Source organism: Opisthocomus hoazin, chromosome 4, assembly GCF_030867145.1.
Source record: "Opisthocomus hoazin isolate bOpiHoa1 chromosome 4, bOpiHoa1.hap1, whole genome shotgun sequence".
Classification (NCBI taxonomy): Eukaryota; Metazoa; Chordata; class Aves; order Opisthocomiformes; family Opisthocomidae; genus Opisthocomus; species Opisthocomus hoazin.
In genome coordinates, this window is record NC_134417.1 from 11,339,086 (window position 1) to 11,364,738 (window position 25,653).

The 25,653-nt window shown below is 39.2% G+C and overlaps 1 protein-coding gene across 1 annotated transcript in view; it reads right to left on the reverse strand.

Annotated features, from left to right (window-relative positions):
* DNER (delta/notch like EGF repeat containing) overlaps positions 1-25,394 on the reverse strand; it is a 140,095-nt gene extending 114,701 nt beyond the window's left edge. Inside the window, exon 1 of the mRNA XM_075417940.1 lies at positions 25,042-25,394. Coding sequence (XP_075274055.1) covers positions 25,042-25,305 — 264 coding nt within the window. The 5' untranslated portion in view covers positions 25,306-25,394. The remainder of the gene's footprint in view (positions 1-25,041) is intronic.
* Positions 25,395-25,653: the final 259 nt, after the last annotated feature.

Here is a 25,653-nt window from a genome sequence, read left to right on the forward strand (position 1 = left end):
TTAAAGACTGCTAAAAATTTAACTAGTCCAAAACATGTGACCCTAAATTGAGAAGCTGTTAAATAAAACATTTAAGAACACACTCAAAGCTTTCATTTGGAATTCTATTGTGGCCATTCTATATTTGGAGCTTAAATGTCTCAAGAATCACCTCAGGTAACCTATGAGAAAACTGCAGAGAAAAAAAAAGTTGGTGGCTTAGGAGGCACAATAAAAATAAATCCTATTTTGAAACCAAATATATCTGCAGCCTACATGAAATGCAGAAGTAACCAAGCAGTTAAAAGCAAGCTTTGTTACAGTCAATAGTTTATCTAACTAAAATTACTTCTCTATTTACATTTAACAGTGTTTAACTCTTAAATGGATACCCAGAATGAACAGCCAGCTTACAGAAAGAGACAGAGATAAATATTATATTTCCCCTTTTTGAGGGCTGAAAGTTCACAAAATAACTCCTCCTTTTACTACGTTTAAATGAATACGTGGTAACAACCAAACTCTAGCCAACATTAGCCAAGGATGGAGAATACTGCTTTGAGGCCTTGTTTTTCCATTATTAGACCATTCAGTTAATTAGTTGATTTAGATATATGAACCCATACATGTAGGAGAAATCAAATCCTGATAGCCTGATAGAAGGGGTAACTGAAGACACACTTCTCCTAATAGAATCTGCAAGCTCTGTGAGCAAGAACAAGACAACACTGCATTTAACGGCCTCCAGTCATGAGCTTACCAGCTTCAGAAACTTCTCTAACTTCTCCCCTCCTGTAGAACTTAGTTTTTCAAAATATGCTATGTTACAAGATGTTATTTTATTCAATTTCAAAAAAATTAAAGTGTGCATATACCTGACACAATAAAAATGAAAATGAATTTGTTATGACTGTATAACAAGATTTTGGAAAACAATTTCTTCTGAAGATTTTTCTTATTAATAATTTCTGGCAACTTCTTCAGTCCCATACCACATTACCTTCTGCAATATTAATACTATATTGGACTCCTATCCAAACATTGAACATTATTAATCACCACAATGCTGATTAGATTAATTTTCTAAAGCCCCATATTAGAATCATAGAATGGTAAGGGTTGGAAGGGACCTTAAAGATCATCTGGTTTCAATCCCCCTGCCATGAGCAGGGACATCTCCCACTAGACCAGGTTGCTCAGAGCTCCATCCAACCTGGCCTTGAACCCTGCCAGGGAGGGGGCAGCCACAGCTTCTCTGGGCAACCTGTGCCAGTGTTTCACCACCCTCATGGTGAACAATTTCTTCCTAATATCTAATCTAAAGCTGCCCTCTTTTAGTTTACAGCCATCCCCCCTTGCCCTATCGCTACACACCCTTGTGAAAAGCCCCTCTCCATCCTTCCTGTAGGCCCCTTCAGGTACTGGAAGGCTGCTCTAAGGTCACCCCGGAGCCTTCTCTTCTCCAGGCTGAATAGTCCCAACTCCCTCAGCCCGTCCTCATAGGAGAGGTATTCCAGCCCACTGATCATCTTGGTGGCCCTCCTCTGGACCCACTCCAACACATCCATGTCCTTCTTATGTTGGGGGCTCCAGAGCTGAACACAGGACTCCAGATGGGGTCTCACGAGAGTGGAGTAAAGGGGCAGAATCCCCTCCCTCGACCTGCTGGCCACGCTTCTCTCGATGCAGCCCAGAATACGGTTGGCTTTCTGGGCTGCAAGCACACATTGTTGGCTCATGTTGAGCTTCTCATCCACCAGTACCCCCAAGTCCTTCTCCTCAGGGCTGCTCTCAAGCCACTCTCTGCCCAGCCTGTACTTGTGTTTGGGATTACCCTGACTCATGTGCAGGAATTATTAACGAATTATTTGTAAGCAATGAATTATTTGTAAGCTGTTTGATGTTTTATAGGGTTTACCCATTAAATCCAAGACATTTTTTCAGTGCCACTTGTTTGAGTTGGGATCAGGACATTATTTAATATTCCTGCCCAAAAAAAGTTGCATAAAAGGACAATAACAAAACTGCTTGACTTTAGTGGTTGTGGAACTATATGCAAAAAGCAGTAACAGCAAGATAAAAATCACTGAGTGAAAGCGGGTTTAGTTTCTTGTTGGGAGAATACAACTTCCAGAATAAAAATGTTTGAGAAATATATTTCTAGATGTACTTGTTTTCACCCTCTGTGAATCACAGATCTTGCAGTAAGTATAACAACTTCGAAGGCTGCCTTTTTAAATCCTGTATTAAAACTAGTATCCCATCAGTTTCTTCTAGAAATAAAAAGGCCCAACACAAAAATTCAAAAGGATGATAAAAATTATGTTATACATCATTTACTGTGAATTCTCCAATAGACTTGAACTCAAATTGTCCCATAAACATAAACCCATAAGTCATCCATATGATGATGGTCAAATGAAGGAACAAAAAATGAATCTGAATTTTCTCATTTGCATCCTGACAAGAACATTCTTTCTCTTTCCACTATAGCATACAAGTTTGTCTATGCAGCTGCTGTTATTTTATGTAAAGTAAACGTTCATTGTTTTTTAAGAGTATGAAAAAAAAGGTCTGCCATCGAAATTATCCAGATTTCAGTGTGAAGCAATGCTCACTGGTACTAAAATATGATGTAAGACACAAACAACATCTAAAAGGCAGTAGTTTGATCAGCACAAAGTTTCTTTCCAATAACAAGCTGTCAAGCAGATTGGCATGAAAAAGTAAGAAGGGAGTTCGGGTTTTGCTTTTTTTTCTTTAACTACAAATAATTAAGGGTATCAGAGCACAGGCTAGCCATGACTGACACACATTTGGATTCTATTCGTCCATAACGCATAATGCCAGACTTCCCCATTTCTATTCATATTACAATCCATAATTGAGAATTCATTATCTATTGAGTCTTATGTGTAGGACCATACACCACAGCAAGAAAATGTTCCCTAGCTTACAAACATACCTTCATTAAACTTCCATTTTTAATTACAAATATGATATTAAAATCAGGTCTAATGTAACTGGCAAGATCTCAAATCACATGTAAATACCTTGTTAAACAGTTATTAAAAACATTTGTTACTATCTCATTAACTTCCATGCTTGTCAAACTTGTCTATTAAAGAATTTAATCCTTTGCTTACCTATTAAAAAGCAGAAAGCAAAAAGAGAAATGGAAGAACACCATATCATTACTAAAAGCCTGAAGCAATCAAGATAGTGATGTTATCCAGAACTGGGGGGAGGGGAAGCTAATTTTACGACTCAATAACATTGAGGCATGTATTACAAAAAGGAGAGTCAAACACTTCTGGGGGCAGAAAGAGATGAGTAAAATAATATACTTCTAGAAATATTAGAAGTATTATCATTACTATAATACTAAGCAAGGAATGTTTCTTAGCATTTTTTGTTTGCTATATAACATAAAGCAAGACTGAGAAGTATTACTGAAGTGGATAAGCAAATCCAGAAATAAACTGAGACTAATGAGGAATACCACCAAACATCATCTTAGATATGGAACAAATGAAATCTCAAAAATCATTCAAGGTAGGAGATACCAGGCGTGACACTATACTGTCCAACCACACCGGCGCAACAGAAGAGAGACAGTCCTAATACACTTTGACTACAACATCTTGAAACTATAAGTAAAAGTTAACGCAACTCTTCCCTCCTCCCCCCCAGCTTCCTATGTTTATATTATTTCTTAACTGGTAATGTTCTTTATTATTAAGAATAACTTCCTCATCTGAACTTTGTGTCATAACACTTTAGAATGCCTTACCCATGTTCAATGAGCAGAGTTCAAAAAAATTACAGCTCAGCCCTCCAGTCACAAGGTAGGGAGACCAACAAGGGCAGACCTGTCAGATGGGCAAACAAGAACAGGCCACAGAACCAATGCTGTAAGAGATGCAAGACATAAATCTTTTCAATTTAAGAAAGAGAGAGTGCAGTAGTACATACACTTCTGGCAGCAGTTAAAAAGTAAGCTATAATTTGCCAACTAAGCAAAGGCTGAAATCCTTAATTAGACATCAAGATTGAAGAGCACATTTCAAAACTAGAAAAAAACTTAACACTAGGTTTCAAAAATCAGAAAGAACAGCTTTCCTGTAATTGAGGAAAAAAAAGCCTGTTTGCTTTTAAAAACATACTCCTGTTCCTAATAGATGTAAACCCTTTAGATTTCGTTCCTTAAATGTCTCACATGACATGCTATGGAACAGAAATTGTGTCACTGTGAATGCCGCAGATACTTCATTTGTTCTTTTTTTACCATAGAAAACTTTACATAATTTCAAGCACACAAGTCATTAAGCACTGCAGCTTTCAGGCCAAAAGCAACCCTGAATTTTTACTTACAACCTTCATAAAACTTCAAAGATTTCATATTTTTAAAAGCATCTGGGAAACCATGCTTTGCTTATTACATCAATGAACCAGTTCACTGACATACCTGCATCTGGGCAAGACTCAGCATTCATGAGAGAAGTACAAGCTAGAAAACGTGTTTTCCTGATAATGGACACTATAATCTGGCACGGCTGACGGTTTGCAACAGAAACTACCAGCAGTACCTGCAGTTGTGCTACCCAGCAAAATATCTCACACCTGGCAGCAGCACAGAATTCCGATCATGTGACAATGTAGCTGGACGGCTAACCTGGTGTTCCAGCCCACAGCAGATGCTAGTGTCCTTCTGCCAAAATCGTTTATTTTATTTCCTAAAGGTAAGTCTGAATATCAAGTCATAAACCGTTTTTACCCTCTGAACACAGATGCAGAGACACATACAAGCCACTGTTGCAGAACAATATAACTTCTCAAACTAACATTCCTTCCTTGTCATCCTTCACTGCTGTCATCCACTGCAGTAATACCACAGCAAGTAAAGTAAGCCCTTTATGTAAGTGAACTTTCCTCTCTCTCTCCTTTTTTCATTCCACCTTCCTTTCTTTGCTGCAAGAGATCATCAGATGAATGGAAGATTGAAACGAGCTATCTCTGTGCAGAATGAAGCATAAGCCAAAAACTTCTGTCATTGCTGAAGTCAGTAGACTGAAGATTAAATGGGTAAACATTTGAAATTTCAATGATTCACCCATTTGTAAAAAGAAAATATTTTGTTGTTCTTTCCCTGCTTGCGGCAAAATCAGAATGACCTATAGTTAAAGAAACTTGGCAAAAGAAACCCTTGTTTCCTCCTACTCATAGACAAATTAGCAAACCTTCACGTCTAACTCCAAATTTCCCAATTTTATAAAACTTTTTCCATTTTATTTTAACATAAGAGGTCACATTGAATTTGCTTTACTAATTGCACACATCTCAAACAGCTGTGAAAAGCAAATAATGCAAGGATATTTCAGGAGACGGGAAAGAAAGTGTGCAGATGGCATTCAATCAATATGATGAGAATTTGTCTCTGCTCTGATGATGAAAATATTTCCTAGACAGAGACTTTTTGATAAGCATTGAATTATTACAATCAGGGAGGTATTTTTATCGCCGCCGGTGCTCCAGCTCCCCCGGGACAGTCGCTGTGCAGCAGCAGCAGGCCAAGGTTAGAGGACTTCACCCACAGTCGCTTAGCAACGAGCAGCCTTGCCTAGGCTGGAGGACAAAGGGAAGAGGACAGGGCAGCTCGCACCCACCGTAGGTGCGGAACTGATGGTGCTCTCAATGCCGCAATTCTCTCCTGAGGATGGGAAGAGTTCATTTTCCAACCACTATCGGTGGGATTTTTGTCATGGATCCTCTTTGCTGATAGGTGACAGATGCAACCACGGAAATTAATTTGCAGTTGAATCAACTAAAGGTCCGCTGCTAACCAGGCTGGTAACAGTTTTACTTCAGCGAGTTTCGGCAGGACTGGTGCTCCTGCCATACCAGAGGAGCATCGCGACCCACAGCCTAACTAAATTCTAAATAAAGGTGAGTCTAAAAGAAGTGATGGGAGTCTGTTTAGTATCCGTATTCAGCAGTTACTCTACGCAATATCAAAAGCTCTCTGTGCACTTTGGGCATCCCTCTTTGTAAAGAATTGTTCCACATCATTAAGTCTTTCTATTACAGGTTCGCTATTATTAGACTTTACTATTTTAGGTTCTTCTCCGGATCTTACAACAAAGCTGTATAAACAGGCTTAGCAATGATAGCATTTAATTGCTTTGCACGTGCATTGGTTAATGCATGGATGAATCAAACAATTTAGACCCAGAGGTGCTGATCAGTTTCCATTCTTTCAGAATCCAGGAAGTAAAGCAATGATTGTCAACTGGACTCCTGCAGTTTGAAATCATGCAGTCTGACTTCTGAAATAAAGAACATACATAAAGCTAACTTTTCAACATTCCTTTGATCAGAGGGTTTGAAATACACCTTAAAATAAGGCATCGGATTTATATTTTTGGAATATCAATATGAAATTAATGCTTTTTAAAGCAGATTTTAAGACTGCAAGAACAGTTACTTTATGTACAGCTATATAACAAAAGTGTTTATTAGCAATTCTCCCAAATGATAAATTACAACTGATAAAGTTTATTTCATTCCTAAGAAACCAGCTAAGCATTCAACCATTCAGCTGAGAGAGCACCAATAATTTCCCCAAAGAAAATTGGTGTAAGACAAGAATATACAGTGTCCATTATTTACTTGTCCAGTGCAGAAGGATTTCTTCAAAGAAATCCAGTTGGTTTTGTCACTTTTTATCACCTTATGGACCAATTTCCAACAATAAAAGAAACACTTCGATTTTCAGAATTACATATACGCACAAAATGGAAAAATTGATAAAATACTATGTTTATTACAGGAATAAAATGATTCTGAATTTCTAAGAAACAGAGTTTATTTATGCTTCAAGATAAACTGAACAATGCTGTTCTTTCAGTGCTTTCCACTGTAATGCAAAAACATTTTTATTTAATACTATCATTTAAATTTTAGAAGACAGATAAACAGAAGTACTTGTAAATAATTAGCTACCCATACTCAGAATGAATCCTGAATTTTAAGGAGACAAAGACCTTTAATGAGTAGGACACACTTTAGCACAATCTCATAGACACTTAAATTTATTGAAATGTGAGGGTAATTTTGTCAGACAGACACCTAAAAGTCTGTCAGGGCACCAGCCTTAAAATTGATATCAATGGAGTCTTTTACTGGTTTTACCAGTTGGACAAAGGACTGAACTGACATAGCAGGTAAAGTAGGAGGTCCTGTCAAAGTAGTCCAAGACACATTGCCATGAGAGTGACTGGTGTATAAAAAAAAAAAAAAGACATCAACTGCAAAACTCTACAATTATGAAACCACGATTTTAAAAATGTGCTGAATTGTATTTTTTAACTTCTAGTTTTAATATGTTTTCATAAAGAAGAGATGGCATTCAGTGATTGATAAAAAAATTAGTCTTAATGGTTATTACTACAGCTATTACATCAAGTTCAAAATCTTTTGTTATCAAGGCAGACCCATTATACCTATAAAAAGTTTTGTCTTTTTAGTTACATCTTACATATACATATTCTGATCCCTACATTTTGCAGGTTTTGTTTAAAAGTTGTGAGGCATTTCTGATCTGTTAATTAATTAAACAAATGCTAAGATGCACTTCATGAATCTACGTGATAGCTTTCACGGCTCATTCAAAATTCTTGTTCCAAAACACGTCAATAATCCAGATTCCTGCAATCGAATTGCAGAGGAATGGAGAATGAACAAGATCTACCTTTTCCATTAACATGGTGTCTCTGATCTACCAACAGAGCAGTCATACACAAAGACTGACCTCTCTTCAGATGGTGCACACGTGATGTGTAAGGAGATTCTCCTTACAGGTCTCCTAGCAGACCAAGTTACAGAAGTCAATGATGGCATGGGATCCAGAGGCACAAGGAGAAACAGATACGAATATGGATTCTTATATCCAAAAATTCCATTTACTATTTGCAAAACCCAACTCCCAAAAAAAATTTCTTGACTTCATCCAAGCCCAGAAAAAGTGATTTGCTGACATTCAAATATTGACTTTTGTGATTTGTAGGCAATCAGCTGTGATAAAGCTGGATGTGTATCAAACTTTATAGTGAGCTGACCTGGCAGCCAGGCAACAACAACCAGAAGAAGATTTCTGCATCTGTAGGTTACTCTAATAAGTAAAGAGCATTCTGTGAAATCTCCTAGGACACAAAATTAGAACTGGTTCATATTCACACAAAATAAGAGGAATTTCATGTGGACAATTTGATGACTACATTCGACTTTCAGTTGTTAGCAGATTTTTCAGGGTGGAAAATAAGCAGACTACAGATGGGGAAAACATTGGAGCTGGCTCAGCAGGGTTAATTGCGGCATGATGCTGCATTACTAGTCAGCTGCACTGTCTCAGCACCACGCTCCAGGGACCAGAGTAATTGTGCATGGAGCTGGCAGGGAGTCAGGAGCTTCGTTAGCTCCTGATCAGCATTAGCCATTCTAAATAAAGCTCAGCTCTACATAGACAAATATAGGTGACTCCACATGATCCTCCCCAGTACCCCGGAGTATTCTTCTATGGACTAGATGACCCACAGAGGTCCCTTCCAACCCCTACTATTCTGTGATTCTGTGATTCTGTGATTATGCTATTTGCCCAGTAATAAAGGCAATGGGAAGTGACTACTAGGAGGAAAAAGAATTGTCCAAAGACATCCCATTCCAGTTTCAGCCCTCCTGTACACACCTCCCCTCAAAACACATACAAGTAAAGGAGGGGGTTAAACAAATTAATCTGTAGAAGAAAGCAGACCCTTTGCGTTGTCATGGGTGCACAAATAAAAACCTGCAATAAAACAAAAAATGAAATGGGCACTTGGTGTGCTTGTTACTATACAAGGAAAATGTTTCATTATAATGAGAAGAGTTTTACCCATTACTGAGCATTCCAGAAGTTTATAGCCCACACAAGGGAACATTTCCAGGGACACAGAGCCACTCCACAGAAATCAAGACAAACTAGTTAAACAATTCACTAGAATAATATCTTGTGACAAGGTAAAGGGGGAAAAGTAAAAAAAAGGGGGAGGGACACCAAATTAAGACCTTGCCACAACTAAATACAGGACCAAAATCCACTACATTGCTAGATCATATACTAAAAAACTTCTAGAATACATCTGAAATGGACTATAATGAAAGCTGTGATTTACTGCTTTTAAGAGCACTTCTATGAGCTCTAAAAGGTCACCATATTGTTAGACTGTAGAAGAAAGTTTGTACTATATTTGAAATGAAAATTACAGAGCCCGTTTTGTGGTCTGAAGATCTACATTTTTCTCATAATATCAGGAAATTTACAGAGTGAAGTGTGAACATGCTTTTTCTCCAGCATTATAGAGATACAGAAACTTCTGATGTTGAAGAAAATACTGAGAAACATTCTAGAGGCACATTATAAACCAAGCAATATCACGTTTCCAAACCTTTAGACCAAAAAGACAATGTTAACAGATCAGGCAGGAGGCAAAAGCAGGGTGGGGGCAGGATTTTTTTCCTACAGCTATTAATAATTTGTAGAGAGAAGTATTTTATGTGAATTGACCAATAATGTGATCTTGCAGATATCGATCACTATTGCAGACTATTGATCCAATCCACAATCAGCTGAAAGCAATGGAAACAGTCATTAGTTATGAATTTAAATATGCCTGCAAAACAGGCTCCTATTTCTTTCTTTTTTCATTCATCTCGAGTCATATCAAATCCTCAATATTCACATGGAATCAGACATAGAACTCACCCGATAGCCATGCACAGCGAAAGCATAAAAGACAAGGGTAGCTAGGACAAACTTCATGTATCTACACAGCACAGCACAGCACAGCACAGCAAATGACTCAAGGTTTCAGAGCAAGGCCTCTAAACTCGCACCACTGAAATCAAGTCATTTCAGAGTACCTGAACAATCTGGGCATAACCAACTGCTAATGAGAAATCAGCTTCTTTAAGAATGTCAGTAGCACCACTACCAACTGTCAAAAAAAACACCCACAGTTGGCTCACCATTTTTAGTGTATTTATATATCCACATTAATGATACGAGTCTAGTACAATTGTTAAGCTCAAAGGTATCATGGTAGATAATTCTTTAAAATGTTACTGGGAAGAAGTTACTGTTACGCAACTTCAACAACAGATTATTCAAAATCTATTCCAAAAACCATACAAATATTAAATATCAGGTTTTACTGACACTGCCAAGGTGCATTGAGTTATCTCAAGTATAGAAAACAAAGGAAGTTGCTGTGTGGTCTAGTTAATTAAAACAGAGCAAGAAGCTGAATTGCAACACTAGTAAGAGATGCACAGTACTTTTGTCATCCATTCCACAAAGCACTTGTAGTTTGACAGTGAAATATTGAAAACATATTTGTTCACAGTGATGCCTCTGTGCTTCACAGGATTTGCAGGTATAATTTCCACTCTCCTGTATGAGCCATCCTCCTCAGCTAACTTGGTGATAGGTGCCATCTACTTGCTCCAGAAATAGTTTTCCAGCAGAAAACAGAAACAGTAGAACAATTACCAAGCTGCAACCACATCTGAAAAGACTCTTTAAAGGTCTCAGTCCCTCAGAAACTACATCTGATTGATAAAATGAAAAATTATTGGCAGTGAAGAACGATCAAGACTGAACCTCAGCATATTTCACAGAAAGGAATTTTAGAGAAACCACTGCTTGTCTAGACAAATCATCTCATTTGATTTGGAATAAGAATAGATGCAATCCACTCCCACTTCCAAACTGATGCAGATGACTCTGCACTATGACCTTACCAAAAAAGTATGCAACTTCTACATTAGCTATTGGCCAAAGTGGAAATAAGATGTAAAAATGATAAAGATCTAAAATCCATTCTGAAATAACAGCATTACTTAAAATTGGACAGTGTTAAGAAGTTAGTCAAAGGCAGGGAAATCTACTAAATTTGTAAAGTGCTTAGCAAGTTTTACTAAATTCTTTAGAACTGAAAAGTTGGAAAATATTTCTGTTAAGTCACTGCTGTAATTACTACTGCTGAGCAATAATATTTTACCTATTAAAAGTCTATAATTTGTCTAATAGGAGTAAATGAAAACTAACTGGATCACTCTAGTTAGTTCTCTAGCATTCACTATGGAAATGCAAATCACATTTGCTACAGAAAAAAGGAGAATAACATCATGATTATATTGGAAAGTCATCAGCAATAAAAATTAACTATTTTTTCTCTAAACTATCTGCTTCTTGTATATTCCGATTCATCTTGATGCAAAAAAATAGTTCTTACTGTTTCTATTTTTGTGAAATCCTATGGCAGAAGTCTAACTGACTGCTTCTGCATTACAGAACAATGCTGGTTTTAGAGGAAGTAAAATTTAGAAATCCATACAGAAAACCGTAAAAATAATTTGGATTGCTGAATCCACTTGAACAATGGTACCTAACATATAATAGGAATACAGAAATTCATAATCCTTTCATACCCATGAGAGCGAGTAAGATACCTGGAACACTATGCAGCATCATTAATGCATCTGTTCGGACCTGGAATATAGGCAGGTGCTGAAGAAAAGGCCAACAGTCAAATTCTCTGAGATACATTATGTGAATTCACCTAGCTGAGACAGAAAATTGAAACCCACTATCATTTTACTTATACCTAAAGAACTGTCAGGATTGAAATCAAAATCCCACAATGCTGTTGAAATGCAATTCAAGCACGAAAAGCAGCTATCATGCTTTGTCAGCATCTGAATCCTCTTTGTTTAAAAAGAAAATAAGAATTATTTTTAGAAGTTTACTTTATTTATGCAACTCAGAGTTAAAAGACATCAACAGAAGCTACAGCATTTACCTTCCTGCAACTACAGTGAAAAAAGGCATTGAACAGATGCCTAAGCATAAAACAAACTGGGAATTGAACAGATGTAAAGGTAGAACAAAACCAGGAAAATACAAGTAGAAATTATTTAAAATAGATTGCCTTCTAATGGTCGCTTGTTGTATCTATTTACTCCTCCAGCTAGCATCCTCAGAATTATTCGAAACACTGTGAAGGTCAGAGGCAAGGGCAGCTTGGTGGTTCAGGAGCAGCATTGCTGTGGATGTGGATGACAGACCAGGACCCCAGCCCAGTTCTTCCTTTCCAAACTAGCAAACATAGCAATGCACACTTCCCTTGCTCAGAGTATATTTTTTGCATTAAATCAAAGCTTCTATAAACAGCCAAATTCCAGATCGCAGACACAAGTGCTCTGTGATTAAGCCTGAATGCACCGATTTCCTCATTCTATTATGAATATCTATGGCAAATATTTCAGCTTATCTGTTATACAAGCTCAATATTCAACACATACAGTTTAGCTTTTGTCCTTTTTTTCCTGTCGCTGCCTGTATTTCATGTCTTAAGTAAAGAAACGCAAACACACAGCACCATCTCCTACACTCTTCTTCATCCCACTTATTTCATGAGGTCTCAAGGGACTATGAATTACTTATTCTACTCATCCCACAATTCAATAACATCCCTACATAAACTTTTGTTTCCTCTGGGTTTGACACTACCATCTTTAGAAAGGAAGAAAGTAAATTCTCCTAAAATAAGGGATACAAGCTCCATAAGCAACTTTCCCATGTGACATTTTCTATTAATACACTGGGAAGACAAAAAGCGGGGGGAACAGAGAGACGAGGTCAGTAACTGAAAACCAGATGGACTATTAAGGTAGCTTGAGATTTATAGGACAAAACAAAATTTGCTGTAATGAAAAGAGAAGATGCTTTGGATTCAGAGAGACTAAGGAAAAAGGTAACTAAATATTTTATTAAACAAAGTAAGCCACAGATTCTAACATAAGAAATACACTAAACATACGTCATCTCAGCTCTGCCAAAAAGACGATTTGTTGTTCATCCCATTTCTGGCAGCATTTTTAGACCTTAGGAATTAGTTTATTTGATGTTTATTTCTGTAAACAGACAAGTTACTATAGGATAAAACAGGAGATGAGCCAGCAGAGCACCAACTATTTTAAGACACATACATATGTGCACATACTTACATATCTGTACCCACGTAAATACACATAAGCCATCTCAATCCAACTTTAGTACAGTATTAACACTAATAGTATCCATAGCATGAACATAACACAGGTAGCAAATTTACACCCAGATCTCTGCAGTCTTACTTTATGCATCTATGTATCAAAGTTTTCCAAAGTCAGCCTAACACCTTTACAGTTTCCTTGAAAAACAGAGAACCTCATCTGTGTTCTTTTAAAAAGAAGACAAAGAAAAATAAACTGTGGAGATCAACAGCTGATACTCTACAGTTTCACAACTCTCTTCAAAACTACATTAGATAATGGCAATGTTAACACCTAAATCAATACACAACTAAATACTCCGGAACTTTTCCCACTGTACGCCACCGTACCACCCTTCTTACAGCTGGTAGAAACTTCCGACTGAACATATGAGTTATCAGAGAATGACCATTCATTGAATAAAAAGAGTCATGTGGTAGCACCTCTGATCAGAGGACACCAAATCACAGATCTGTTTCTGATGGAAGCTTCCCAGTGAAGCTACCTAGAGCTCTGCTCGAAGATCTAGGAGCATAGCACCTCGAAGCCCTGAGCTGCAACTCCGCTCTCAAAGTCACAGAAGAGAATTTAAAAGCCATAAGACTGCCAGGGTAACTTGAAGCTCTCAAGACTTCTCAGCTTCACAGAACTACTCTGCTTAGTGTCAAGGAGCTTGGGAGAGCTTCTACCAGCCAGCAACTCTCAGGGCTCAATAGCTGCTTGCAGTAAAGGCCCAACCTCCAAGTGGGGTCTACTTCCACATCCTAGGCAAGGAGCTCAGAAAATCCAAGAATACGGATGGATGCAAGTGTATTTTGAAAAAGTAAAATGTCGTCCTCAGAACTAGAAATCTCAAGTTGGAAGCTGCTGCAGTACTGATTACAAAGTGAAAACCATCTGTCTCATGCAGAAATCAACTAAGATGCTACACTTGTGGTTGCTATATGCCAGTTACACAGTAAGGTTTGCTAGCACAGCTGTCACTCCAGAGTATCCTTCAAGTGGTTACCTCATATAAACATAAAATATGGTTAAATCACTCACTCTCTAATACATAATGCTAACGTAAAATCATCCATATTCCCAAGTTTAACAGAGCGACGTTTTGGCCCATACCCTGGTTTGCTACATGCTATTGCTAGCAGGACTTAATAATCAGAGGGCATACCTGTAACTGATAAATCCGTCATGCTGTTCTTAAGCAGGCCTTCACGAAAAGGCAGAATCACTGCAACTATTAATCCTTCCTTTCTCACTCATATGCAGGAGTCATCAAAATTTGGTGTTGCAAGGGAAGCTGCCTAATTAGGGAGAAAGGTGTTTGGAAGCAAGCGGCACAGCTGACCTTGCTCCTGCATTCAATCACCTTAGAGAATTTCTTTGCTGCATTTCAGGAGCACCAAGAAACCCAAAATCAACTGAAACTGAAATAACGAGTTCTAAACTTACATTTATTATTTTTATAGACAAAGAAATGACTATGAGTTTATTCCACCTTTAAGAGATGTCATAGTGGAGCCTCAAGCAGCCCTTTAAAGAAGATGCTCCACGTTTTTAGCATGCTCTATACAAGCCAGATCCCCCCGCACCCTCAAAAAGATTATCAAGAATTTCTATAACATCAACCCAGTATCTTTCCATTACTTTTAAGACGAAATAGTTAGCCAAATGTTAACATTAGAGTCCTAGCACAGTTATGTAAATGAAGTCAATTTGTCCTTCCTTCAATTAAACATGTTAATTTCCCAAGGGACTCAACACTATTTTCTTCAGTTGTCACATATGCCATCATCACACAGTACACTGTAGCTTTAAAAAGAATTAATCAAGTATTTGATCTTACAGACCCTACCCATGCTAGTAAAACCCTTGTAACTCAACTCACTGAAATTCAAAGGCGTACTCAAATGAGAAAGTTTCTCAGATCCCTACATACAAGAACACAACCTTGGTGTTCCATAGTGACAATAAATGCCAGAAAACAACTCTCTTGAAACCAGACAGCAGAATTAGGACTCTCAACACAAAAGGCACTTTGCTCATGAATTATTAGACTTCTACATGGCCATCTTTACCTCCTTCTGTTTAATACTGTTAAGTTATATTTGCTTGAAAAATAGATTACAATAGAAGTACATGTACATAGACAATCACAAGTTATTAATAGACTGCTAAGTCTGTACAAAACCTAAGTCATGTATTTTAGTTTGCCATTACTGAGATTCCTTCATTAATTTGATTTTGGTAAAAAATACCAGGTATTTAACATTTTGCCGAATTTCTTCAGCAGAAGAAAGTATACATTTGTTAAAACCTGTAAAACAGAAATAAAAATAAAATTTGCAAGAAGTTTTACAGATTTGCTGCATTTAAAGCACAGATTATTAGGGCTGAATAAGAAAAATAAGAATCACCATGTAATTCATGGTGATAGTTGCTGTTCTTATTGGCCCGTGCCTCTACTAAATACTTCAAAGGGAAATCACAGTAATGGATCAGATCTAGAAAATTACAGAAAATTGTCCATATATTTTCTGTAGCCACATTTGCTGATGACTAAGCAATGCCCAGAATTTAACTGTCTCATTCCTGTTGGTTTTTTTAAACCATTGTCCTTGTCACAAGATTACCTTTTATTCAGACTCTTCTTGTTTGCCTCTGCATAGCAGCGAACAACTTGTTTCTTTCAGGTTATTCAAATCTTCCCACAAATTCAAATCTTCACTTCTGCTACCCTTTCTCTGGGTCATATCTATTTCCACCCTCTTCATCTTGTAAGTAAAGTTACCGCAACTTGATTTCAAAGGATTAAGTACTATCCATTCATAGAAGGGAACAGCGTTCTAAACTAGCTTCTGTTCTCTTGTGACGTTATCTGCACATCTTTAAATAATTTGCATTTTGAGCACTCAGGTTCAGTGAGGATTATCCAACATACCATCACAAGAACATGTGTGTCTGCCTCCCAAATAGTCCCTGTTTATTTAGAATACGCATAGTTAGCTGAAATTATTCCTTCTCTTGTGCACTTGTCAATGACAAGCTTCGGCTTTCTTCGGTCCAGTACAAAGGCCCACGTAAGGGCAACCTAGACTGAAAGTGAGGCTTGTTGTAAAGAAAAGGAATCATATCTTGTTACTCTTTTTACAGCTATTGTTCCTGAAGATACCCAAGTCTTCTCAAACCGACAATACAGTTGCTGTTGCAAATAATACATGACATACAAAGTTCCCAAAATCATTAACATTCAGTGACGTTATCTCAGTATAACAACACGACCGTTGCAGTTAAACTGAATCCTGTTCTTACCTTATTCAAGAGTACCTTGCTCAAACACCCTTGCTACAGAAGTCTTTGAAATACTGATCATTGATCTGTTGCCCCTGCTTCCAGAGGGAAAGAACATTATGAAACTAAATTAATCTGTAGACTGCTAGCCTGAATATTTCCCAGACAAAGAAAGAGTCTAAATGGTTCTCTTTTTAATAAGAAGGCTTTTTTCCTTATAATTTACATATATTCTTATCGGCCACTGACATGTAATTCAGAATCTGGCATTTCAATATGATGCTTCTTTATAAAGTGCTTTTCACTTCACATTCTTAAAGCTTTCATACGCATTCACAAATTAACCTTTTGAACACCCAGAATTATCTGCATTTATAGAGGAGAAATCCGAGTAAGAAGCTAGTAAGAGTTTTGCCCAGTGTGACCCAGCAAGGCAGTGAAAATTCCAAGCACCAAGCCCTGATATTCCCATTCCCAGTCACAATGTATCACTTTCAGACTTTTCTCTACAGAGTTTACAGCTATTTTTTCATATTTAGAGCAGAATATAATATTAAGTAATACAGCATAATTGTTACACTTATTACGGCCTGTATAACTGTAAGATAAACTAGGGTAAATTTGAATAATAATACAGGGCGGTGATATGTATTGCTGAACTCACACAGGTTACATATGTGGCATGCAAATCAGCTTCTGAATGCAAGAGTGCTTCTTTGCAAGAGATCACACTTCACCAACAGAACAAATTAAAGAGCTTTCTTCTCAAGCAAACACTACTTTTCTCAATGTATGTCTTGATGCGCATTTCCACTGTTACAAAACTGTTGGAAAACTGCAACAACTATATTGCAGTTTAAGATCTTTTTCCTAACAATACAAGTATAATTTATGTTTTGTGTAGCTCATATTGATGAGTGACAAGTTTCTCTGCAGAGGACGTTTAGTTCAGTGTTTATTATTCCTATAAAATATAAATTGACAAAACCATACAGAAACAAAAAGTTGCACAAAGTTTTTTTTTCTTAAAAACAATTAATTAAAGGCTCTTAATAAATGATGTTCTACAATGCCAAATGCACATACTAACTTGCTTTTACATTCAGATTTACACCTAAATGCCACTAAAATTTTTAATGAAATTAACCCTACTCTTGCCAAACACAGTGCTTTCAATTGACATGGATGCACTTCAAATATGGACGCTTTCATTTTGTGATCACTGCACCACAATCAGACACCTCTAGGTAGGTTTCTGAGCTCAGTTCACCTATATTAACCAAACGTTAAAAAAAAAATTAAATTGTGGATATTATTGCAGCCTTCCTGCAAACGCAGTTATCAAAAGAACAGGTAATCTCTCAGCATACATAAAAAATGGGACTTAGCATTATACAAAACAGACTATATTTAGATTAACCATCAGGCAACAGGAATATTGTTATTAGCTCAATCTATTCAGCTCAGTACATTGCACAGAAGAAAAACAATATTCACTACATGCATAGGGAAAGAAGAGTGGAATAACTTACTTTTAAAAGAGGAAAAAAAACCCACAACAGGGAATTTCAATTTAATTGAAAGACAGAAAATAAAAACTAATGAAGTTATGTTTTCCATGCAATTAATCTGTGGGATTTGCTGGAACACAAATGTATCACAGCCAAAAAGACTTACCAGGAATAAATGAGGGACTTCATATTTAACAAGAACAGAATGAGCTATGAGAGCAAGTACAAAAAAAAAAACAAAAACCAAAACAACATCAACCTATGCTTAGGGTTAAGTGGACACTATTTTCAGCAGACTCATGTCTGCCTATGAGAATGGAATTTCTTGCACCATCTTCTAAGATTTCTGGTCTTGTGATCCTAATACCAAGCTGAAATCCTGTTAAATGCCGCTGCCGAAATTACTGATCTCAAGCAAGTACTTCTCAGAAGGGCTGTATGTAGAATATTCCGTGAGAGCCCTCAAAAACAGGAGAGCATTTCTACCTTCTGTAATATTGAATCAAGTCATATAATTCCAGTATTTAAAGCAATAGTCTTGTTTATTTGTTTTCCCTGCCATATTCTGTTGTTTCTTAGCTTGTATTCAAGATAAGGTATTCTTCTAGTACATTGGGAACCTGTTCCACTGAAGAGGATTTCCAGAGCTCCACGTATACAAATGACAGCATCAAATTCGGTATTTCAAAGCAAAGTAAAACAACACTAGTTTTTAAACTGATATCATTGCACAGTAATTCTCTCAGATCAAAGAACATAAACTGCAATGAAATGTGACATAGGAAAAAGCTGAAGCATCTCAGTATAGCTTATCTTCTACTATCATTCAGTTACTTTACACCCTACCTGTCTCTCTGCAACCTTTAATCACAAAAAATAAGTAAAACCAACACTTAAAACTTTCACTTATATGATGGAATTTTTCAGAACCAAGTAGTTCGCACTATGTAATGACCTGACTAGCATTTAAAAAGAACTATTTTGAACAGATTTAAAGGGAGCATTTTGAGACATTGAAAAAGAGAATACAAAGATTCACAAAGGTTAGTGTGCAGATGACACTCAAATAATAACCACTTGTGTAATTGAGACAATCTGGATTATTACATTATTCCAGTTTTGTTCTACAGAAATTTAGAATAATTTGTTTAGATCCCATGGCAAAAATCACAACACAATTCTTCACTGACTGCTTTGGAAATTGCTGAATTATAGTTCTCTCACTCACAGATCTTCACATGGTATGCTTCAAGGCAAGATGCTAACTTAAAAAGCTTAAATTTCTGACTGGAAATATACTTGTACTACACTTAGGGAAAAACAGATCTTATGATAGCTAAAATAAATTGAGTTGAGAAACTATTTTTGACATTCATTTCTTCTGTGCTAACATTCCCCGTATTTGATACCTCACACCGCCATACTGCAGAACCTCATCAGTTCCACTGCAACCACAGCGATCAAAGTTCATTGGGTACCTGAGCAACACTTCACTTATAGATCACAAAAACTCACAGAAAACTACTAATATCCATCAGTCCCGTGGGGCATACAATTACTGCTTGAAGAAAAAACTCAACAATTACCATGAAATGTGAGTATACTAATTTGTGACTAAAGGAGCTGTAAACAAAGTAGCTTGATACCAATACTAAAGATTTTTCAGATATCTTTCCTAATAGTAATATTGCCATCTTAGAACTCCTGCTTGCACTGCACACAAGTCTGTCAGCTTCCAGGTAGGGTCTAGACTTGATGTAAAACCTGTATGTATAAAAACATGGAAATAATTTAGCAGAATGTCCAGCAAAGGGGAGGCAGGAACAGGACAAGAGTAATAGGCAAATGCAAAATCTAGGGGGGGAAAAATAAATACAGCATCACAGAACAGAAGGGACCTGAGGGAGTTCTCTCGTCCAACCCCTGCTCAGGCCAAGGCTAATGCTACACCAAGGTGCTTGAGGTCATGCCCCCTCAAGCCCCAACTCTCCAAGGATGGAGATCCCACAACTGTTCTAAGTGGCCGTTCCAGTGTTTGACCACCATCATTGTGAGGAATTTTTTCCTTAGATTTAACTGGAAGTTCCCCTACTAGAACACGTGTCACCTCTCATCCTTTCACTGACCACATCTGAGAAAAGTCTTGTTCCATCTTCTCTATGACCACCCATTAGGTAGCTGAGGATCATAGAATCATTAAGGTTGGAAAAGACTTCTAAGATCACCAAGTCCAACCATCAACCCATCACTAACATGCCTCCTAAACCATGTCCTGAAGTGCCATAAAAATGGGAGGATGGCACTTAGTTCCCCCTTAGCCTCCTCTTCTCCAAGAAAAACAAACCGAGCTCTCACAGCCTCTTCTCACACACAGTATATGCATCAATGTAAATATTTAAATTCTGCAACTCTAAAGCACTGCAAGAGTTAGCAGAGTTAATCAGCAGGAAACGACATGGTACCTCAGAACTCAAGCTAAACTACACCCAAATAAAACAAGAAAACTCCAGGGCATCTGCTGACTGCACAATTTACTCTTATTAAAGATAAAAGAGCAAACAGAACGGTCATGTAACAAAACACTTGCATCACAATAACCAAATAATCTAAGCATATGCCCTTCATTAATGAGTACTGAATGGAAAAAAAATAGCTTCAAATATGCTAGAGAACTCATTGTGAATTCAAGGATTATTGAGAGACCTTTCAGAAGGGATGTCAGCACTTAATAGAAAACAGGATCTCGTGAAGAATTAATCAGGATACTCACATGAAGGTGATTTAGCAGTTAGATTAAAGGATGTCCTTTTCTACAGCGCTGTCCGGTGCAACCTGAAATAACCTGACCAATGAAACTTTCTACCACTTATTCTGAAGTATTAGACCATTGAGTCAAGAAACAATAATCCTTCTTTGTAGAGCAGTTTGCTAACCCTGGATTTCTGCATTCAGTATTAAACAGCACGTTATCAGAAATCTATTGCGAACAGAAATAAATTCAAAGAAATAGAAACAAAAACACAACACAGGATAAAAAATACAAGCAGGGGGCACAGAATGAAAAACTGAATCACTGCATTACAGTCTACAAATGTTCCAACACCGTGATCAAAGACAAGAGTAAATTCACCGGGCATTCCAAGATACAATAAAGGAGAGAATGAAGGAAAACATAATCAGGCAGAAATTCAGTGGAGGGAGGGGAATCATTCTAAGAACAAAATTTAAAAGATAATCTACTATCTATCTGCATTCATTTTTATAATATCAGCTCCTTCCTTGACTTTAAAACTCAGATTACACCTTTCTAAAACTACATTTTAAATAAGCTGTCCACAATGACATTTTAAAAATGTTTTCTGCTATAGGTGTGGAAAGATAGCCATTAGAGTCAACACAACAAATCCTCCTCAAGACCAAAGTGATTGTTTTGCTACAAAAATAATAATTTCAATACTAACTAAAAAATGCTATTACATCAGTGGCTAGCACATCACTCTCAGAAGGAAGTGGAACATCCAGTCATCACTAACCAAACTTTTTAGAAGAGAAGCACAGCAAAGTCAGAATGCTGGTTCAGTATGCTTGGACACCACTTGTTTTCTAGTTTTGATTACTGACACAATCTATAAAATAGCTAAAAGTACATTAAAGAACACTAAAGTAAAAGAATGTGGGAAAATTATCAACCAACCAACGGAAAGAAGAAAAAAATGACAACCAAAACACAAACAAAACCAAGAGAAGCAACTAATACAAATGAAGCATGTATGATAGTATTTTCAAATACATTAATATATGAATGTTTTCTCACATGACTGTCTTTTAATGAAATTAGCACTCGCATGGAACCAAATAAGCATCACGTAATTTAATGCAATTAACCAAGTTCAGATTCTGTATTTTTAAACAAATCGCCAAGTCCATTATGAAACTTTTCATTTCCTATTTAGTACCTTCTATCTCTAAAATTATTTCATGAGGCACTAACACAAATCAATTTTCACATAAAACTTTCCTGCTCAAGAAAAACAATTGTATTGGATCATACATGTCTTTAGAAATAACAGAGCAGTCTTTAGACTACCTGTTAGAAATAACGTTTGAAGTTCACCTTTCAAAGTAAAATATAAGTAAAAATTGAGGGAATATAAAGTTTAGAGAACTTTAATTCATTTCATCATGTTCTCTCAGTGTAAAGCTGAGAATCATGCAATTTCAAATTCTTGCAGAAAGGCAGTTGATTTCACTATGACTTTTGTACGATTTCCTTGGGAATACACATTGTTTTTTTGCTCAGACTAAAGTTTAAGATACTTCAACACGTTAATTCTATTTCTTCTTTACACAGACTAGAAATACTGTAAAGAGAAGTGGGAAAACATTCACAACCATGGAGTTAAATTACAGCAACGTCCAACAACACAAAACCAAACAATCCATAACAAAACAAACCTGACATTTGCAAAACAAATTCTAAGTAATGTGAGATACATGCACATGCATAATTCATGGGATGGATATACTAAGAGGACCTGTAATTTCTGTTGTTAAATAAATAATGAGCTACTAATGCAATTATAAGATCATGGAACTGGCTCAAGTCCAAGTTAAATACTTCTCCTGGTGATAAGAAAGCCCTGGACGTTTACAAGTACCTCATGTGTACGTGAAGTCATTTTTATTCTTTGCCTCTTTTCCCATGCCAGCACCACCACCGTCAAGTGCATCAAAATCAGTTACAGTAAAAACCTCAGTAACAAAATTTGCGGGCATTCTCCAACTTTGGCTGTTAGCAATCCTTCTACATGATGAACTTCACCTTGCCCACTGGATTTGTAGGCACATTTAGAAGATTTTTTTCTTCATTCAACATGTCAAGACATCTAGGCAAAATCGGCAAAATGTTGCCTTCACTACAAGAAGCAATGATTACATGAAAGTAATTCTCTATTTTTAGGGAATTGGGGATCCCAAAGAACTCCTGCTCCATCACAAATTCCAAAAATGCAAACTTACCTTCCACGATCTGGGTATTTTGGTATAATAATGCCTGTTCTTTTTTGCCCTCTTGGTAGTCCCCTCTGCAAGTCCAACTGTTCAATAACAACCTCAGTAAGTTGAACCCCTCCTGTCTAGACATACCCCTATGATCCTACGATTTAGTCCATAGTTTTCTCATAATCCTCACGGGATATGAGAAAAAAATCCTTATTTTTAAATCCTTACAGTTATTTATTATCATTGAATTGGAAAACATGACTGTTTTTACCTTTCTTTGTAGAAATTTAATCTGTTCAGCATCTGAACAACACAGCAACACAAGAATTAATGCATTTGTACAATATTTATTTATTTCCTATTCTGATAAAATGAGCAAAACTTCAACTAGGGATCTATTGTACTTCTATTACCCCTTTAAAAAACCTGCCCGCTCTCTAGTTAATTAAAGTTACATTTCAAAACCATATTAACTTTTCATAGCTAACTGGCATCCATACTTCAGCTGCTAACATGATAGCTAGAAGCGGCATTCGTTTCTCAGTTTTCCTTGCACGAGTGATTACTCCATATTCTATAAAAAAGAAACAAAACCTATGACACTGTAGGCCTCCTCTTATTAGATAATAAAAAGTATAACTGCTGTGAAAATATTACTTATCTCTTTTATTAGAAAAACAATTAAATCCAGTTCCCCAGGCACCACACTTCACAGGAGGTACGATGCCAGCGAGCGTTAGGTTTTACTAAGTCTTTAAAAGGGTCATTAATCTTTCAGTCATGGATCTCAGACGCCCAACAGCAACAAGGGAAGCAAACACACAGCGCTCTCTTTCCCTCTTTGTAGTGACAGAAACATAGTAAACTCTGAAGAGGACAAGAACTAAAATGAGCCAGAGAGAAATCTATTTCATCCACTTTCATCTCTCTGATTTCACAGAATCTCATTAGTAGAAATATTTTCACTTTCATTGTTACACTGAATCAGCTGAGACATTTGAAGGTAAGCACACAACTCAGTGCATAGTACTCCTACTTTATGACTTTTATACTCACCTACACACTAAGTCTTCAGTAAACCTATTATCCCTTTGATCTATTCAGCAGTATAGTTCAGACACTACGCGACCAAGGAATAGTAAAAGAAAACCTAAAAAGCAGACTGAATTTACTTGAATTCATCTGCTTCTACGTCAAACCCACTTAGGCAGAGAACGTTGATAAAAAAATGGTAGCCGGCCCACCCCGCCTTTTGCACGCCGCTGTCAGAGTCACCCACGGCCCCCGCGGGGAACAGACCTCTGTCCCTGCGCCCGCTTCGCCTGCTCTGCAGGTACGGAACCCGCAGGTTTCGTGAATTCCTGAACACGATAACAAAGATTTTCACCCTTGACGCTAGAGGCAAAAAAAAAAAACCAAAAAAAAAACAACCCACAACATTCTTCACGTGACAATAATTAAATTTTATTATTACATTAAACCCCAGTGTGACCAAGCCGGTCAGACAGACACCGCTCACTGCCTCTCGGTATTTTAGATCCTCCTCCCCGCCCCGAGCACCCCGACCTCCCGGCACCCAAGGCCGGTGCGGGAAGCACCCGAGCCGCGGGGCCCGCACCGCCGCCCGGAGGGAGTGACCGCTGGAGACAGCGTTCCACCACCGGCGACACGGCTCCGCGTCCCGGCAGCGTCCCTCCGCCTCAGACCCAGCCGGCGCTCCCCAACCGGCGGGGCCCGGCCGGCGCGGGATGGCCGCGGCGCCGCCACCCGCCGGGCAGCAGCTCCGCCCGCTCCGCGCCCGCCGCCTTCGGTGCGCTTCACGCCCGGGGCAGCGGCTGTCCCCTCGGCTCGGCGGCCAGCCCGAGGCGCGGCCCCGGTAACGGCACCGACGGCCGCCGCGCGAGGAGCCGGCGGGAGGGAGCAGCCGCGCGCGTGGGGCGGGGGGGGAGCCGCGCGCCCGCCGGGGCGGACGGGCCGGCACAGGGGCAGCGGGGCGGCGACGCCCGCAGCCGGGGCAGGGGAGGGGCGGCCGTGGGGAGCCCGCCGCGGCCCGAGCGCGGACACCCAAGGGCAGGGACGGGCACAAGGACGCGGGGCGGGCAGGAGGCGCCGAGGCGGGCGCGCCCCTTACCTGGCAGGAGGCGCCGGTGACCCCCGCCGGGCAGGCGCAGCTGTAGGCGACCGGCGCCTGGGGCGGGAGCAGCTGGAGGCGGCGGGGCGCGGCGAGGCCCCGCGCCGGCACCGGCGAGCAGGTGCCGTTGTTGCGGCAGGGCTGGCTGAGGCAGGGGTCCCGGCCGGGGGGCGCGGCGGTGGCCGGCCCGGGAAGGCAGGCGCGGCGCTGGGCCAAGGCGAGCAGCAGCAGCAGCAGGAGGAGGAGCGGGGCGGCTCGGGGCATGGCGGCGGGGCGTCCGGCTGCGGCTGCCGCTCCTCTGCGGGCAGAGGGAAGGAAGGAGGGGATGGAGGCGGCGGCCGCCCGGCTCCTCCCGACCCCCGTTCCCTGGGCAACGCGCGGGCGGGGACTGGGCGGGGAGGAGCCGGCCGCCGCACCGCCCCGCGCCCGGCAGGGGGCAGCCGCCCGCGCTGAGGGCAGCGCCGCGCAGCCGGGCCGCGGGCGTGCGGGGCAGGCTGCAGAGGGCGGCGGGGCCGGCGTTCTCTCGTCCCCGCGGCCGAGGCTGAGCTCGGGTCGGAGCGGGCGCCAGAACGGCGGCCGGGCTGCGCGGAGCCGGGCGGGCGCGGGGACCGG